The sequence below is a fragment of the Ctenopharyngodon idella genome, chromosome 4 (assembly GCF_019924925.1).
Source record: "Ctenopharyngodon idella isolate HZGC_01 chromosome 4, HZGC01, whole genome shotgun sequence".
Taxonomy (NCBI): Eukaryota; Metazoa; Chordata; class Actinopteri; order Cypriniformes; family Xenocyprididae; genus Ctenopharyngodon; species Ctenopharyngodon idella.
Genome location: NC_067223.1, coordinates 11,068,231 through 11,087,101, shown reverse-complemented (window position 1 = coordinate 11,087,101; position 18,871 = coordinate 11,068,231). Strand labels below are relative to the sequence as shown.

General features: G+C 38.0%; 2 protein-coding genes and 1 long non-coding RNA gene across 3 annotated transcripts in view; 1 reads left to right on the top strand and 2 right to left on the bottom strand.

Annotated features, from left to right (window-relative positions):
• The window catches only part of LOC127510492 (uncharacterized), a 35,123-nt gene extending 24,632 nt beyond the window's left edge, over window positions 1–10,491 (bottom strand). The window contains exons 1-2 of the long non-coding RNA XR_007929654.1: window positions 10,344–10,491; window positions 10,109–10,178 (exon numbers count right to left, since the gene is read on the bottom strand). This is a non-coding gene — a long non-coding RNA (uncharacterized LOC127510492). The remainder of the gene's footprint in view (window positions 1–10,108; window positions 10,179–10,343) is intronic.
• A 45-nt stretch (window positions 10,492–10,536) lies between these two features.
• mrps18a (mitochondrial ribosomal protein S18A) lies at window positions 10,537–12,794 on the top strand. Its single transcript, XM_051890035.1, has 6 exons — window positions 10,537–10,725; window positions 11,269–11,300; window positions 11,534–11,638; window positions 11,729–11,852; window positions 12,166–12,241; window positions 12,387–12,794. Exons 1-6 carry the CDS (start codon window positions 10,578–10,580, stop codon window positions 12,529–12,531), a joined length of 630 nt encoding a protein of 209 aa, XP_051745995.1. The 5' UTR covers window positions 10,537–10,577; the 3' UTR covers window positions 12,532–12,794.
• A 154-nt stretch (window positions 12,795–12,948) lies between these two features.
• rsph9 (radial spoke head component 9) lies at window positions 12,949–18,871 on the bottom strand. The gene is made up of 5 exons (XM_051890027.1): window positions 17,907–18,871; window positions 16,863–17,031; window positions 16,319–16,448; window positions 15,944–16,090; window positions 12,949–13,218 (listed from the first exon to the last, which is right to left on the bottom strand). The coding sequence occupies exons 1-5, from the start codon at window positions 18,131–18,133 to the stop codon at window positions 13,058–13,060; spliced, it is 834 nt and encodes a 277-aa protein (XP_051745987.1). The 5' UTR covers window positions 18,134–18,871; the 3' UTR covers window positions 12,949–13,057.

Here is an 18,871-nt window from a genome sequence, read left to right as displayed (position 1 = left end):
ACAGTGAATCAAACTGTCTCTCAGTGGCAAGTTCTATAGAACCAACAGACTGTAATATGCTATGGCTAGGAGCAAATAGCCTTGTTCACTACTACATTCTTCTTATTTTTTCTTGTATATAACCTTCTCTTATATTCCGTCAAGTAAACCAGCAACTCAGTTTTCCTGCATAATATCATCTAGTCCAGATGCAATGGAAATGAGGAGAGTTAAATTGTAGTCTAACTTGGTTCAGAGCAAACTGGTTCCTACAAAGATAGGTCTAGGGCCTTGCCTTACAGTTTAGAACAACTGTCTCCCTTTTTTTCTGCTAAGCACTTCCTGTCAGGCTAATGCGTCATGGACAGAACATTGATCAGAAACAGATGCAACAATAATAGGCATCCCTTCTTAGACACAGTCTCATGCTGGTGTTGTGTCAAGCTTCCATCCTTCCAGTTGCTCTTGAGGGTCAAGCATCAGGGGTGTGTTTTAGTGCTTGTCATGGAAAGATGCATCATAAGGTCAGAGTTTTAATTAAGTCCACTGGCAAAGTCCAAACAACTGCTCATTGGAGACTCACGTAAAGTGGACTTTGTTATGTGGAAAGATTATAAAATGTAGATTTAAGGTCTTTCACACAAATCAAAATTTTCCCAACTACTGTGGGATTCGCTCCCATGTTGCTCAAGCAGATGTGAGAGCAGGAGTTCTAAGTCGTGCTCATCTCTTTGATGTGCAGTGTTCTCCTACACTTCCAACCATAAACACTAGTGTCTAAGTAAAGAGACAGAGAGGGCGTGAAAGAAAATTGTGGTTTCTACAAATTTTTTGAAGCTTGTGTTTCCCTAATGCTGAAGTCTTATGATTTTGTTCTCCTTTTCTCCTTCCATAATTGTATTTTATAATGCACTAGGTGCTGTAGAATTGTTTCAGGACAGAGATCTACAGTATGGTTTTACTACAGTAGTGTCAGCTAAGCTAAACAACAAGTAAAAAATTAAATAATTGTCGACTTTCATGCACCAAGAGTAAAAGGCACATTTCATGCAGAGGTGACCAACAGATGAAGGTTACAAGTGCATGTGAAAACACTTTTACGCTCACTTAATCACCACTATCTCCTCCAACTCTTCTACATAGTTAAAACTACCAATATAACTTATTTTAACATTTACTTAAAACAGGAATTCAGAGGGGTACTATGATAGGATGCGCTATCTATGAGGATAGCTGAATTTAGTCCAAAGTTATTATACATGTTACCTCACAAGCTGGTCTGCACCGCCTCAGAACATGTGTTGAGGCCGGACATCTGCCCTCTAACTAACCACTGGCAGGGGCTGACATCCACATTTGGAGTAGAAACTCCTCAACTTTCATTATCCATCACCTTAGTTCATGGGGAAACTCCAGGAGGCATATTAATCACAATACTGACACATTTCTTCATGCATTTCAGTAAAGGTCTGGCTTTTGTACTCAAATGAGAATCTAGGTTCTCTTAAAAAACAAATTCTTGCTATTGATCTTTGTCCAAAACAAATAGAATTAAATTATTACTTCCAGCTGACCTGACAATAAGTGCAGAATGCATAAAATAGGATAGTACTTCTCCAGGGAGTGACGAGTGTTAGTTTCCACTTGCCAAAGCGAATAAGAAAACATAAATGGAGATTCTTCAAGCAGCATGATGCCAACCCGCTTGGCAACATCCAGTCCTTTTTGAAAATGTTCTGCTTCAACTGAGCTTTGCTTGGTTGGATAGAAACCCTTAAGAGGAAGTACGCAAGAAAGGAAAAACCAAACACTCGTGCCTCTTCCTCAAAAGCAGCTAAACAAACCCCACAGACCGAACACAGTAGGGTTCACTTCAATGTCAGTCTTCCCTCAGTGCTTCAAACAAAATATTATGAAAAATATCTTAAAACAAAGCAAAAACAAGAAGGTTTAAAACATGAGGTTAACTCTGAAAATACACAATGTGTGGCGCATACCTTCCCACAGAATCCACAGAAGCCTGGAAAAAGTTGAATGGTGCATATGATGCAGGAACAAAAAAAGATTCTATTCTGAGGCAAAGGAGCAGTTTAAAAAAAAAATTATAAGAATTGCACAATGACTGAAAGGAAAACATTGAACAGGTGGCATACTAAAACAGCACAGGGAATCTCAAAAACTACTCTTTAATCTACTGTTCAACCAATAAACAGACCAGTAAACAAAGAAACCTGTTCATGTTGGACAACTCTCCTTGGTCTGCAGCCATGAGTCTCAACAATAACTAAATCATGCTGTATGTAACGCAATATCAGGATCAATATCAGTGCAGTTAGTCCAGTTGCATTCACATTATTCTAACTCAGTAGTTAAAATGTGTTCAAAGGTGAGGTAAACCATTTGTGCAATGATGCCATGCTCTGAGGATTTACATAGTAATGCATGCCATTATACTTCCCTGTATTATGTATTTTTGTTTTCACAGACATCTTATGACATTGATTTACAAAAACAAAACTGAAATGTTTTAAAAAGTTATTCTTTCTATACTGAAGAATATCCTAGATAGAATGTACTGCATTTTTTCTGTGCATATAAATGTACATTAAGATGATGGGATCTAGGTTTCTGACCTTTGTAGCTTAATTCCTTGTTTTTCCTCATTTTTTGTAAGAGTGTGTCTTCTAATTAGGCCTATACTTCAGACTAAAGAAGCTCTTGACTACCTGCTTTTCCTCTCTACACTTACAGGGAGGCTGAAGGAGACAGTCTCAAGTCTTTGACAGTGAATGACCCCCAACTGAGAGGAGAACAGGGCATAGAGGTTTTTCACAGAATTCCACCTTAGACACACACAATGCACTGTAACTATGTGAATGGAGTGTCCTTCAGACTTACAAACTTTAGACCATTTCTAGGATTTTTTTTTTCATTGTGTTGACTTAAAAATGATAAATTGGGGGCTAATGAAGGTCATTTTGATAACAAAAACAATGGTGCATTAATAAAATCTTGCATTTCATCTTTTAACTAATGAACCTGTCAACAGAAACATTTCTTATCTAAGAACATACTTTCCAGGCTAGCATCACTAACTCCCTTATAGTGCTAAAGATACTTATAGTTTTACAAGACTAGCTCTCATCTGAGTATGTTTAGAATAAAATATATTTTGGGTTAATTCAAAAATATTTTAGAAGAGCTTACTGCAATATTACTTATTTATATTCAGTTTTTTTTCCCCAAATGTCTCCTATCTGGCACATCACCTGGTCCACATGGATCTGCAGACAGTAAAAGATGATCACAATGCAATTTTTAGCGCAAGCTTTCTCTCTAACAATTATACTACCCCCTATTGGACAGTTTAAGCACAACAGTAAAAGGTAAACATACCTGAGGTTTCCACAGCAGATCAGTTAAGTAATGCAGGCTATAACACTGAAATGAAAACATGTGCAAACAAATAATGTCAGACATTCTCCCAGAACTAGACTTTTCATCCTTTTATTTTTAAGTCTTAAGTGTGTATTTGGTAAAAATAAAAGAATGTCTGGGAGAATGTCTGAAATTATTTGTTTGCAGATGTTACATTTTAATATTTAGTTATCTACTGCAATACATCTAGTGCTGCTCAAATGTCTAAACACTTTTCAGGGCCACATATATTACTGAAAGCTACCAAGCGTCAATTGGTGGATTATAATGACCAAATGGTCATGTAAATAATTTAACAGGGGAAGACTGCCTGAAGACTGATAGTAAAAGTGAGTGGAGGACAGTGATGTCATTTTTATGGCTGGTGCTCATTTCTTCTGAAAGACACATTTGCCATAGGGGGTGTCACAAGAATCGCAACTCAAAATGTTTGTATTTATATAACTGTATTTTTATTTCGAAATCTGAGTTAATGTAGATTCATGGAGCAAAAGAAAAACTAACAGGGAAAAAATGGTGACAATATGCTATACCTTTTTTCAGTGTCAGGTTTTAATTATAATAAATGAAATATGACTTACTCCCTAAGACCACGTGTATGGTTTCAGGATTGACAACGGCATTTAAATGTGGGAGTGAGTCCCCTACATTATCATTCCATGTGTGTACGGTACACGACTCGCTCCTGAAACTGCAATGATTGACACCGTGGTAACAATACCAACACTCACGTTTGGTATCCACTATTCTGACCAAAGAAATATTACAGCGACAAAATACTTACGTTCAGCAAATTTAACTAAAGCACAGTCAACAGAGGAGTCATGTTTTGCTAATTTAGTGATGGGGAGTCGACTTCAAAAGAGTCGATTCCAGCACAGGAATCAACTCTCCAGAGTTGATGACTCTGTTGCTGTGTCCAAAATCTCTCACTTGTTCACTGATTCTCTAATCTCTATATAGTGCTTGGCAGTTGAGTGTACAAGTGTACAAATGAATGGGAAAGAACGTTGCATCTTGAGACAGGTTTTTTTAAAATAACGATTTTAATGGTCCATTAAAAACATGACAGAGTGATTAGCTCCTGTCAAACAACCACAACGAAAATAGTCTGCGCGCTCATTATGATATCTACGGTAGCCTAATCTACAGGCAGTGACAGGCTTTGAGGTGTTTTTCATTCAGCGAGTCTTCAGCAATTACCTTTAATCAAATAAACACCTTTCATTTTCTTTTTAAGTAAAAAATTAAGATCTTGCCCTAAGGTCTTAAGAAAATATTTCAGAACTTCAGAAGAAATTTTCAAAAATTGCACTTAGAAACATTCTTAAGAACTTCTCTTAAGAATTTTCTTAACTTCTTTCTTAAGAAGATGTTTGTGAATCCTGCCCCTGATTTGTTTCGGAGAGCCTCTAAAGGTCTAATGGTAACTACTAGTGGTGAGAAAAGTGAGAAAAGCTGAAACCACGAAGGAAAAAAACAAAGGTGGTCACAAAGGTGGACACAAAACTCACAAAATCCCTCAAATCAATATTGTTCATTTTCAAAAGTTATTCAGCAACAATCTCTTTTTTTTTTTAGCCTTATTGACGGATTGCACATACAGTAGGTCACTTACCATATGCTGCATATTTTTAAATAAAAATAGTAAGCTCTTTCCTAAACTGTCAAGCTCTGGTCTGATTGGTTGCCTGTTACACAAGCTTTATGGGTCTGCTGGGAAAACAAAAAGTTCTGTTTACAAGGTACCAACTACAAAGAGTACTTTTGAGGAAGAACTAGATTGGATTGGATATGGCAGTTTGTGACATCAGATATGTGAAATATATTCAGCATTGCTTGAGGTTAAATGGGATATTCATGAACATATGTCTGAAAAATAATTGGCAGAAACATTTGGATAGACAGAAATTCAGATTACTATGTCTGTACACATTTACCACTAATTTATTTGGTATTGTCTTGGAGACTGCTGCATTATTTTATTGCTCACCGCTCTATTTATGAGATATCAATTTCAAATTTACCCACCCCTTAATATCACATTAAAAACAAAAACTGTAGTTGGTCGCCTTGTGCCTCCTCCCGTCTAAGTTAGAGGTTCTAGGCCAGAAACACTGCAAAATGGATGGGGCACATTCAAATAGCCTGAGATATGAATCAATATTTCATAGCATTGACTAAAAGTGAGATCAAAGACACAAAATGCATTCAGAGTTGAACAGAAAACATACAACGCAACTTAATCAAAGCAGAAATGACAAAGAAAACGCTGAATGTTTCCTTTCCTGCACCACAAGCTCTCAGGAGTCTATCGTCATTGTGTTAACTGGGATGCGTCTTGCATGACATTAACACTAATGGGGCCGAAGCGTACGCATATATTTGTCTAACTAGAGAAAGGTGGAGGGAGAGATAGACAGAAAGGAGAAAGAGAGAGGAAGTGAGAGAATGAAAAGGTCACATGAGGATAGAAGCTGGCGGATGTAAAGAGTCTGGGCAGAAAGAGAAAGAACGGGGACATGGAGAGGCCTGAATCTCCTGAGGCTTTTCCAAAAGCGCATTGATTCTTTGAGTAGAGCCTCTGCCACTCTGCACGTACACCCAGAGCCTCTCCAACCGCCTGGCTTCAGTGTGGGAGCGGAGAAGAAAGGGAATGAGAAAAAGAGAGAGAGGGAGAAGGAGAGCAAGGGCAGGGAGGGAGGGTGTGAGGAAGGGAGGCAGAGAAAGGATGAAAGAGACACATTTGTTGCTGTGCGGATGGGTGAAATTTCACGTTGCTGGCAGTGCGATATATCCCAGATTTCTGATCGGACAGGGGGCCGTGAATACACATTGTGGATATTATGAATGCCATCATTCATGTATCATTCCATCTGGATTCAGACAAGCAGGGAAGTGTCTGAAAAGGCTTTTTCTGATGAATGAGGTCTGTGAAGAGACACTATTTGAGTTTGTGTAGTAATGCAGAATGTAAGGAAGGTTTGTTTACATGTTCGTTTATAGTGCATACTAGTGTAGTGAAAATGTGTGTTTGCAGAGCACTTAGGTCCGGTTTCCAACTAATTCAAGAAAAATGGAACTAATGATGGTCTGTTTTCAAATTTCTTAATTGACTCATGCTACAGCGGCTTTGCAGTGAACTTATTCAGGCAGTAAAACCTCTCTGCGTTAATTGAATTACAGAGGCTTTTCAACTTGGGTAATTTGGAAAATACCAAAGTCAGACAGAGAGCCTGCATGAGAACAATTATGCAATCTGATTCTGCACTGACATTTTTACTAGACTGCATTCAAACACAGACAAACGGCACAATATAACATAGATAACATGTTGAATCTAAAAGCTTAGTATTCATATAGCTACTCTTTCAGTGGATGATTTGTCTATGAACACAATACAGGATAAGGAAAGACTTCCTTTTAACCGGTGCTCTTATCCCAAAGGTAATGTTACTGTCTGCATCAGCACTCTCATATTGTCTGTGACCTCTACATGGCTCTTCCTGCAGTCATGCTCGTCACCCCCTACATGTTTCTGTGGTGCTAACCTCCTGCACACACCCATAACTTCTCACTGTGACACTGAATCAACATGGATCCATTGTCCTCTATCTCTGTCTGTAGGGACATCAGAAGCACTCTTTTCATCTTCTGAAAGTGATCTGATTTACTCTCCATCAGCCCACACTAAGCTCAGCAGCTATTTAGGGAGTTCCACATTTCATTTGAATATCAAAGCCCATGAGAAGATGGCCAGACACTTTAAATGCCATTTTTGTACAGCACTTTTGTCAAGGAATGTGACCACTGAAGTGCTGATGACCAAAGGAATGAGTTTGGAGAAACAAAGCCTGCTTTGTGCAGCACAACCTACACACGCACACAAAACACAAGAAACCCTGATCAGAAAGCCTTATCACTTTCTGGATCCCAAAATAGGCAAAAATTTTGACTACTGCACTTGAATTCTGGGTCAAGTCCAGGATTAAGAGACGTGCCGATCTGATTACATTACTGTTAAAGACTCACTTATATCCTCAGGCACAGGATCATGAGTGCTAATATATTACATAATCACTAACATGCTAAGTATTATTGAACAGCAAACATTGTTTTCAACAATGTCTAACTTTTCAATCTTTTATCGTAAGTAACAAATGGTTTTCAACAGATTCCTCTTATTGAAACAGCATTTGAGGTTTATGGAGAAGTTTTCCCACTATTTCCCTCAAATTCTGCTCCCAAGATATGATGTCATGAAGCTGAAAGTCTTTGCCTGAGATCTCTTCCCTCTATTTTTAAGACATCTTACCCTCTTTCAGGGATACACTACATCACCTACATCTGTAAATCAAGAAGGACAGGCATAATAACAATCAGAGGGCTTTAACCACGCCATAAGAGCTCTCTAATCAACCGTTTTGTGTGAAAGTACAAAAGGACCCTGTTATTCAACACACCAATAATTTTAGTGAAGCTGCCAGAAATTCAAAAGGCCCCACCAGATCCAAGGGGCGCCAGTGTAAAGGCCAATAACTATCCGTGTGAATTTATGTGCTTGTTCACTAAAGAGACGACCTTGTTAACATCCATTTCCACCAGCACTATTGAGATATTTGCCAAGGACTGTGAATAAGGTGGTTGGCCATTCTCGGTTCCCTTAAAAATGAGGAAAGATAAATGGGAAGGCTTTTTACGTAATTTAACAAACTCATAAAAAGGCCTTTCTTTGTGAGCGTACACCAAGTTGACCAATTCTATGAGCCATTTTATCACCTACCATCAGTAAGATTTTTTTTTTCCAGAGGTTTTCCTTTTTAACCAACACAAAATAAAAATAAAATAATAAAAAACTGAACAAAATGAAAACTCCTTGATGCCAATACATGTAACATCCACATGCATAATGACATAATGACTGGCTCTTTGTGTCCTAATCTGCATGTTTTGTGAAAGACTGTTTACATGAGGGACATAGGGGGTCAGCAAAGATTCTACAACCGAAATAAAAAAAGAAAACCTAAGGCAAAACACCTGCATCGCAAACACTGTAAGAGAATGTCAGGACATGTTCCTGTGTCGATAAGCTCTGTCATTTTTTTTTTTTCTAATCTTCTGAAAGGCAGATGTAGATTTTCACAGCTTGTCTACACCATTGTTTTACTGCTTCAGAGTGTTTGAAACAAATCGCCACTTCAGGCTTAATGTCTAAAAATGTCTCATATCAACAGATATTATGTTTATTTACAATGTCATTTCCCATCAAGACACTGTAGATATATTTGAGGCTATTACCCTCTTTAAGTACACAAATCAATGAATTTTACACATCTGGAAACATCTGGAAGAAAAGCATTTCCAGACCACAAGTCCTCATAAATTCAGAGTGAAGCCTTGGCTCATACCAAAAACTGTAATTTGAGACTTACCTTTCTGCTCTGTCGGATTCCAACGAATATAATTTATGAAAAGAACTCATATTAAAAAGCAATTCAAAAAACATTCAGTAACACAAATGTTTCCAGTATTAGAATCCATGATTTTTCTAGACTAGAAACGGTAACAATTTTACATCTGTAAATCTCTGTTAAGTTTATGGAGATGTTTCATGACAGTGAAAACTATACTGTGTAGCTCAACTTCCAACTCTCTAGAATCAAACAACATAAAAAAAGTTAATTTGAATTTATGAATGACTTTCAGTACTTTCATTTTAGATGCTATGACGTATGATAGTTATAAGTCTAGTTATGCAGGTGCAGTTTGGTAACAGTGTGACCTAAGAAAAGTCCAAGATTAGTGTCTGATAGTATGTGAAAAGAAAAAAAAAAACATCACTGCATCACCACAAAGTGACTTTATACTCCATTATGAACAAATGGCAGTCAATACAAATCACAGCACAATGTTAAAGCGATAGTTCACCCAAAAATGAAAATTCTGTCATCATTTAGTCATTTCAAACCTGTATAAATTTCTTTGATCTGCTGAACACAAAGGGATATATTTAGAAGAATGTTTGTAACCAAGCAGATCTCGCCTCCCATTTACTACCATAGTAGGGAAAAAAATACGATGGTTGTCAAAGGGAGATCTTCCTGGTTACAAACATTCTTCAAAAATATATTCGTTTGTCTTCAGCAGAACAAAGAAATGTATACAGGTTTGGAACAACTTGAGGCTGAGCAAATGATGACAGAATTTTCTTTTTTGGGTGAACTATCCCTTCAAGATGCTCCTGAAAGAGATTTCATATAGTCAGATAAAATGAGTGAATTCTTCACCTATGGTTCATTTCTTTGAATTGTCTTGATTCGTGTGGTGCTAGTAGATAGTAGTTAAGATATAATTAAGGTATAAGGTTAAGATTAATAAAGATATAATTAAGTTATATCTGTTATGTGGTTAGATCAAATCTGTCATCTAAGAAAAAAAACTTGGATAAGAGTGCTGTTGGTAATTGTGGTCAAATAATTGTTGCTTAGAACACAGAGAATGTAAACATGTAATATATACAGTGTACCTCTACTAAATCTGTCTTTGCTAATCTGTTTAAACTGTTTTCTTTTTTTCTTTCAGTATCCATTAAGCCAATATATTTGTACTGCAAATATGTCAATTCATGTCACACTTAAAATACAGCCTGGTTTTACATGTCACCAACTCACCTTTTTTTTATCTGACTTACCTTTCACTGACATCAGCTCGTGTCTAGGTGGTTCTTCAAGAAAATTCAACGTCCGTCACAGTTTGACCAACTGCAATAAATGCTCGAAATTAATCTTAATAAATGTAGTTTAGCAATTATTTACAATTTGGCGCTTATTACCTCATTATCTGAGACCTCAGCCGTTAACCGTAACTTTCACTCGACTAAAAAAAATAGTTATGGAGTGGAAGTGTGCTTAAGTTATCACTCTTACCTGTAAAATGAAATATACTGTAAGGTAAAAACGAAAGCCCTCTTGAGTGTTATCGCCATTATTAATGTTATTCATACCTCACGAACCGTTCAGTCATAAAACCGTCAATGACTGAATTATTTCCTCGTATGATGAATTTGCATTAACCGCCAAACCGGACACTGACGCCCCCGCTCACCTTCCATAAGGAGGCGGAAATACGTAATTAACCAGGAAGTTACTGTCTGAGAAAGAATGGCGGCGCGCAGTGTTATGCAGTCCGCAAGGACAGTGCTGAGGTTTGTTCAAAGCGATCTCAGCAACAAGGGTTTATTTCAGAGGATACCAGGTTTCTCACAGTTCTCTTTTTTGGGCAGTGTTCCGTGTCGCGGACTTAGACATGGTGAGTTTACTGGAGTATGATTTCGGGACGTCTGCACAGCATCATCCTAATGTCATAGCTGTTATTGAGCTTTTATGTATTATATTATATTACATTATATTATATTAAGTGCTGTTTAAAAGTATGAGCGAACATCTGGTTTTTAATAGAACATTCTATTAAATTGAAATGCAATAGAACATTTTAAAAACATGTTATTACGTGAAGGAAATAAGAAGTATTTAACATTCTACACATTTTAAGCTTTTAATCAAATAAGTATCATCAGTCAAGTGGTTTTGCACAGACGTGCCAGCTTGAATGCTTGTTGTTATTAAAGTAATACGTTAACGTATAAAAATACAAATAAGTTGATTTTTCAATCCGATAACATCATTTGCGTGCTAAAAAAATATATAAATTAGAAAAATGCAAAATAGAAGCATTTTCAAAAATTTGAATAGCACTCCAATAGCAAGAAGTTTACTGTAGTTTACTTCTGTGTCATTCTGAATGTCTGCATCATGGGATGTCGTAAATTCTTGTGCACTTTGTGTTTCACAGTGGTGGAGAAGAAGGAGGGCAAAACAACAGTTGTAAGTAGCATCCCACATGTACATTTTAGAAAGCAATTTATCATACAATAATCAAAACAATATTCCAATTGCAACGTCGGTCCTTCCTCAAGCATACAGTATAGAACAGTAACTAACCAATATTGTCTGTCTCATCTCATTTTTGGAATGAACCAACAATTATGTTAGTCCCACCTTAGTTTGGAACTATTTGCAATACCATAATAATGCTTATTTTGTCACTCTTTTCTCAGATAGAGGGTGTTCTAGAGCCTACATCTGAGAGACCACAGCCTCCCAATCCCACAGCAGCCTGTCCCATCTACAGGTGGAACCTACAGAACAAGTACAACTACACCGTAAGTGCTTTCACATGTGACATTTCTGTAAACCATTATCTGTATCTCGTTATCTTTTTAAGACTTATCTCCCTCATTCTCATGATGCAGGATGTGCTGTTACTCAGTCAGTTCATTCGCTCAGATGGCGGGATGCTCCCCCGGCGCATTACAGGCCTCTGTGCTCAGGAACATAACAAGATAGCAATTTGTGTACAGATGGCCCATCGTGCAGGCGAGTTGGTGCTTTCATTTGAGAGAATTATAATCATGCTCAATCCGATGTTACCCCATTTATGTTGTATGAAAACAGTGTCACTCAATTTCAATAAAGTGGATGTAATACAGAATCTAAAACCGTTTTAAACCGTAAAGAAATGGTGGCCAGTTAAAGAACCTCTCATATACACGTTCCCTTATACATTCATATAACTTGTAACCCAAATTTTGAAAAATAAATTAATTTAAGCATCAACTACCCTTATCTGTTTTGATGTACATATTAATAGTTAAGATAATTCAACTACTTCTATCTCATTTTTTTCCAGGTCTCCTACCAGATCATAGACCCCCCTTACCTGAAGGCTATGTTCCAAAACCTAAACCCAATCCACCTCTCAACCGGTACGATCACCTCGGGTGCCACAACAGCACCAAATAGCGCATTATAATGTCACGCACATTTGATGAGCCATATTTGCATGTGCCATTTTTTTTTTTAGATAGGGTGCATCCCACGAATCTAACTGTCTCTTGCGGTCTGTTGCAGGTATCTGACACGTTACTCTGTGACGTCTGTGAAGCCCATCTTAAAGACAGGGCTGAAGTGGTGTAAGAAGAGAATGAGTGTGGGACATCCTGCCCTGAAAAACAATGTCACATACAGCCCCAAACCACTGTACACAAAGCACTGATAGACAGAGTTGTTTACCCAATCAAAACAGTGACTTTCTATATGGGATAGAGGATCTATGGCAAAGAATTTGCACATTTTCGTGTTGTTTATTGCCTCAGCCACAAAGAGACTGTTAAGTGATGAACCGGAGTGCACCGAAACATCAAGATCTTTGTTCATCCCTCTGATCTGGGTTACCTTTCCTCTGTGTGATTTGGAGAAATGTTAACATTCTAGTTTTGCAAAGGCAGATATGCAAATAAAATGGTGGTGTTTACCTCACTAGCAGCTGTTTTTGAGTGTGCATGTGTTTGTGCCAGAGAGAAAGCAAGGTACACTTTCGTGACTGCTTTAAGGGTCGAAACGCCAACGCAACTTCAACTTTCCAAACATGTTGACGTGTTTATGTTTTCCTGACAGTAAAGAAAATTACAGTGAAGTAAGCTTGATTACACATTAACACTTAAAGAGAGATTGAAGCTTTTGCTGTCTTTAAAATGTGGCACCAAATACAAGTAGATTGTGCTTCAGAAGTCAGTTGGCTGCTATAACATGAAGGGCAGGTCCAGGTTCATAAGTCCATCTCCCATGTAGATGTACCCATGCTGAGGGGTCTGGGGAACATGGAAGAAGGTGAGACCCATCCAGAGCAAACTGCGTAATACACACACAGTGCCGCCTCGCTCAAGCTGCAGGCTCCATGACCCTGCATGTAGAACACACACAGTAAGCAAAATGACAAGAAAAAGACTAGAATTATCCTACTGTGGAAGATCAAAGAGAGCAAAAAGCATTTTGCATAAACTGAACCTGGATTTTAAACCATTACACATAACCATTGACAGAGTCCAGACTCTGATAGTGTGACAGATGCAGAGTAAAATCTGGAGAAGAGAGTCGTGTGACAGAAAGTTGGCCTAGTTATGGATAACTATTATCACAGCAGTGTATAAAGAGGCAGCGTTCTGGGGTCTTTCTGTCTGGGTGGCCCCTGCATCCAGCTGCCGACATTGGCAAGTGCCCAGTACCGCAAAGCTCCATGCCAATGAAGTCTGTGTTTTGAATTGCAGCTCTGAACATTAAACTGCTAACAATGTTTAACCTAAAACACTCAAAAATCTACAATAATGTCCATTGTGACCCTTTGCTTTGTTATGAGTCCAAATATTTAACAGACAGCAGTTCATCAAAATGCACGAACATCACATTACGCTAATTAGAAAAGCTTTTGAGGATGATATGTAGTACCGAGAGATGCAATATTTGATAAGAGTGGCAGATCAGACAAGGTACTTCCATCAACACTGAAAAAAAACATTTCCCTTAATCTGTTACAGTGATATTTGGCTCAAAAGTCATGCGGTTATAGAGCGTTTTCTGCCTTTCCAAGTTCTTGGGAAGTCTCCCTACTTTTTCCTTGTCCAGGCCACATTCAAGGAAACCTGAGTGAAGCCAAAGGGGGGCAGCGGTAAATACCACCGCCCATTCCCAGTATCCTCTACCCACTATTTGAGACGTCCAGATGAACCTGTTCACCTCTGGCACTTCTTGAGAGGGGATTGGGTATTTTCCACCTGATTGGTCAAGTGGAGAAAGAGGAAAGTGTTACAGAGGGTGGGTAAATGCCCCCTGTCTGAGACCTGGTCTACTTTTTCAGTTTTTAGAGACGAAACAAATCAACTTAGCCTAGCTGGGTGCTGGTTGAGGTGAGGGGCCATCCCTTAGAGAGAGAAATAAAGGACAGATCACCTCCTTTAATGAAACAGCTGAGATGTTTCTAACACACTTTAAGTCTGGGCATGTCTCCAGTAGGGTGACTGTGCCTTCAAACTCTACTGAGAAACAACAAAGCAGCATTTGCCTTCTAAATCTGAGTCTGATAACAATATTCCCTGTGAGGAAATCAGAGATTTCTGTCCCTCCATAGACAGCTACGCAACTTTAATGCTTTAAAAAGTTCATAAAGAGATCGTAAAACTAATCTATATGAATTGAGCAGTTTAATCCAAATTTTCTGAAGAGACTCGATCGCTTTATATGTTGAACACATTGAATTTAGGCTTTTACTCATAAACATTCATCAACTCACACATCAGTTGTGGTAAACGGAAGCTCAAGCATCTTTGCTTGACGTGCGAGAACCAATGAGGTTCATTCTCGTGTGTTACGCATCACGTTTGAGCTTCCGCAAGAGGTTTGTTCTCGCACATCACGCAGGTTCTGTTGAGCTTCTGTTTATGTTCGCTGATCAGTGTTTATCTATGTGAATAAAAAGCCTAAATTAAATCTGTTCATCATATATAGCGATCAAGTCTTTTCAGAAAATTTGGACTAAACCACTGAATTCATAGTTTTACGTTCTCTTTATGAACGTTTTGAAGTGTCATTTGCGTAGCTGTCAATGGAGGGACAGAAAAGCTCTCAGATTTCATTAAAAAGATCTTCATTTGTGTCCTGAAGATGAACAAAAGTCTTACAGGTTTAGAACGACATGAGGGTGAGTAAATAATGACAGAATTTTCATTTTTGGATGAACTAACCCTTTAAGGTCGCATTTAGCGGGAGGTCACTCTTAATCTTGCAATAAGGGCTCTATAAGGCATAAATACCAGAGTCATAAGCCAAAGTCATGTTTTTCAGTAAAGCTCAAAGTGATGCTCTAGTGCTTTGCACGGTATGTTAAACAAATCAGATTCCATCTGGTTAAGATTCAGGATCAGCAGAACTAGATATTCCTTGAGGAACTCTATGTTAAACAATCAGTAGTGGTCTGAAGCCTGTAGGCAAGCGACGTGCAAAGCTTCACGAAGCGTGCTGGATGAATACCTTTCAGCAAGCTTATGTCTGACTTGAATTTGCGGAGAACAACAACAGGCCAATAATTTTTTGAATAATTGTTTTGTTAGTTCACTCCCAACTGACAAACATGGCAGGAAGACACACCAAGATATATGAGAGGGAAAATTTATCATTGATGTATGGCAATCCCTCAAACGCTTCTTCCCAGAAAGACAAGAGAACAATGGGATCATAGATATCTCCCCAGATGTGTCCTTGGCTTTCGCTCAGCCTTAGGCAGCTGCCAAATCATATCTGTCATTAACCCAGGGAAATCCAGCTACAGGGATCATGGTATGCCTTGCAGAAGGATTTTTACACCATCCTCATATTTCCCACCAATATTAAGACTTCCTAAATGCAATTTGCATGTCAGCATCATTTTTTGGAAAGGTATAGTGGTGTTAACAGGTGTTGTTCATCTTTCAATTATAAAGTCTAAAGCAAGAGGGGTCAGACTTCAGTTTCATTACAGGGTGGAAGCTGAAGACTTCTACAGTACATTCAGAAATAATATTGTGCCTGGAAATAAAACCGCATCAAGTATAAATCATCGCACATAAAGGTAATGAAAGATCATTCCTTTTAATTACCTTTGGGAATGTCCTCACTCAAAGGATCTAGGAAGTCGAGAGCAGGGTTCAGTTCAGACATTTCTAAGATGGACTTCTTTTTCAGGTTAACCGGCTCACGAAAGTGCAGGTAGTTGCGAAGTTTCGCAGCCTCAGTAGGATGTAGACCTGCGATCATGAGCAAAACTTAAAACTGATCTGGGGTCGGACCATTCAAAGTAATGACGACATAAAGAGATGAACTGAAGACTGATTACAAGTGTCTTCAGAGAACTGAAATGGGAGCTGACATTTCACCAGGAAATGGAAACATACTTCTATACACTCACACAGCTGCGTCTGATTTCCAGTGGAAAGCATATACAAACACTTCTAAGAGTTTGGCTGTAAGCATACCTCCAAAGCTTCGGTTTATCTGCACTTTGTCACTGGGATTCTTGGTAAACGCTCCACGTGGCACTACAGACACATCTTTATCGATGTTTGACACGGTCGTGGCCAATCGACTCGCCTCATTCACTTTCACCTGTAGAAAGAGAGGCATGTTACCGCTTCATACACATTCAACAAGCCGCCTGCCATCTACCATGTTTACTCCATTATAAACCACGAATAAACAGAAAACCGAATAAATAATAACAGTTGTTTTACATCCAAACATTACCACGTCCACCTAAACACAACATTTATCATTCTTTGTGTGTGCGTGTTTGGTTGAAGTTTCCACTTTTCCTCGAAATGTTTAGACACTTCGATTGCTAAAAATTAAATCTTGGTCAATGAAGCAAGATATGCATTTCATAAAGACACAAACACGCCACAAGCATGAAGTGCAAATACACCAAATAAACCATGGAATTTTGTTGAATCTATTTTCCTATTTCCACATGCTTATTATAGCCCCATCTGTGTAGCGTATCCCAATTGTCCCTCCTCTCACCGTGACCTCAACCTCCGTGGCTTCGTCCCCATCTCCATCAGTGCGCATCTCTGTGTGCTCGTACTCATGGGACGGGTCGCCTATGAATCGCCCCTGTGCTGCTAATGCCACGTCTGCAATCATGGACTTGGTGGCTTGGGGCAACAGGTGCCAATCTATGCAGTTTAAACTGTTTAATGAAAAAAAAAAAAATTACACACATACACACACACACACTATATATATATATAAAATCAAAATTTATTTCAGAAAGAACATGATTCATCAGTCACTGACAGGGTTAAACAAATACTGGTTTTAAATATAGACTGTTTGACCAAATAATACTCACACATTGTGTCTAATAAAATAAATTTATAGGCCAATATTTTTAATTTAGAAATCCCATAAAACTAAAATAATATAAAAAAAAAAATTTAATTACACATTTTTAGACTTGAATGGCCACTATATAAAGACTACATCTGCAACTGAACTGAGTAATAAAACCTATAAAATATTTAATTAATTAAATTGCAATAAAGTTTCATGTGTCAAACTTCACTGAGATGCATTTAGCCACGGCTGTAAACATGTCTTGAACATTGGCAAGGACCAAAGTCTTAAATATTAATTAAAGGATTAAAGGGGATTTAAGGGAATAAAGAAAAAGAAATAAGAATAAGAAGAATGTACACATTCACTCTTATTTGTATGTCTAATATGCAAAACATTTCTTGTCTTGTCACATTCAGTTATGGATTACATGAATCATGTAAATGATAGCATATTTTTCAAACTGGTGAAATTTGATTAAAACAGTAAGTAGTTTGCCTCACTAGATCTTACTGTCAGCCATTTTCTGTCATAAAGTGTGTGTTGCAGCATCAAGAATATCAAATATATATCAAAATTGGGGGTGGGGGGGTGGGGGGGCATTTCTTATAACTTGTCCCCCTCAATGTCTATGGTGGTTCTGGCCCTGCATTTAGCCAATATACACAATCACAATGAGTTAATAACAAGCAGTTATATAAAGAATAAGCATTTCTTAAGATTTCTTACCTGTACAAAGACTTTTTGTTACTCATTTCATCCTCTTCAACTCCTTGAGCAATAAAATAGTCACATTTTATCCCCAAAATCTTTCCCCAAAATAAAACCCGGCTGAATTTGTAGTTTCTCTTCAGTATGACCAGAGAGGTTTGAAGAGCGGCTCTCTGCTCACTGCTCAGAGTCAAACCATTACCAGCAACTAAATCCAAGGAGTAATGCAAAGAATCGGAGTCCATCTCTGTTCACTGACAAATGTATATTTACAAAAGAATTGAAATTAATACTCGAGTGATTGGTATTTATTTTGTTTGTTAGAGAGCTGCTGCTAGCAAGCTAATAACCCTCACTCTCCAGTGACTCTGTGGTTGCTAAGGTAAACAAAAGCCCTAGTAGCCTGTTGCTATAGCAACTCATAGACACTCTGCTCACTAGAGGTACAAACTGAAGTATCTTATTTCTAAAAATAAACTTTTGAGAAACATATTAAAAGTTTATTGCTCACTTAAATTTATACTTTAATTATGGTTTTAAAACAATATTATAAATATATAATTTAAATAATTTTACTAGTTTTTCTTAGCACTTCTGTAGGGTTGTAGTGTGATGAACAGATCGGCCGCTCACAGGAGGCTCTTCATCTACTGAGAGAGACAAACAGGAAGCGTCTGACACAGCTGGCAGGATGTGTGTTGTGTCCGACCTAATGCACTCTGCGTGATACCAACAGCTTCACACATTGAACGTGTGAACTAGTGCTGTTAACAGCAACCCTGGGTGATGGGAGAAGTCAGCTGCCTGTTGTGAACACATTAGCGTGTTTATGTGTGAAGATGCAGGTTGTGCGTGGCGGTTTGTTTAAGATAATAGCAAACAGAAGTAGAGAGGAAAGTATGATTTCGCCTTTGCATATGCTTTATAGAAAACTTATCACATTAAGTCACATTTCACCCCAAAATCGGGAAAAAGATATATAG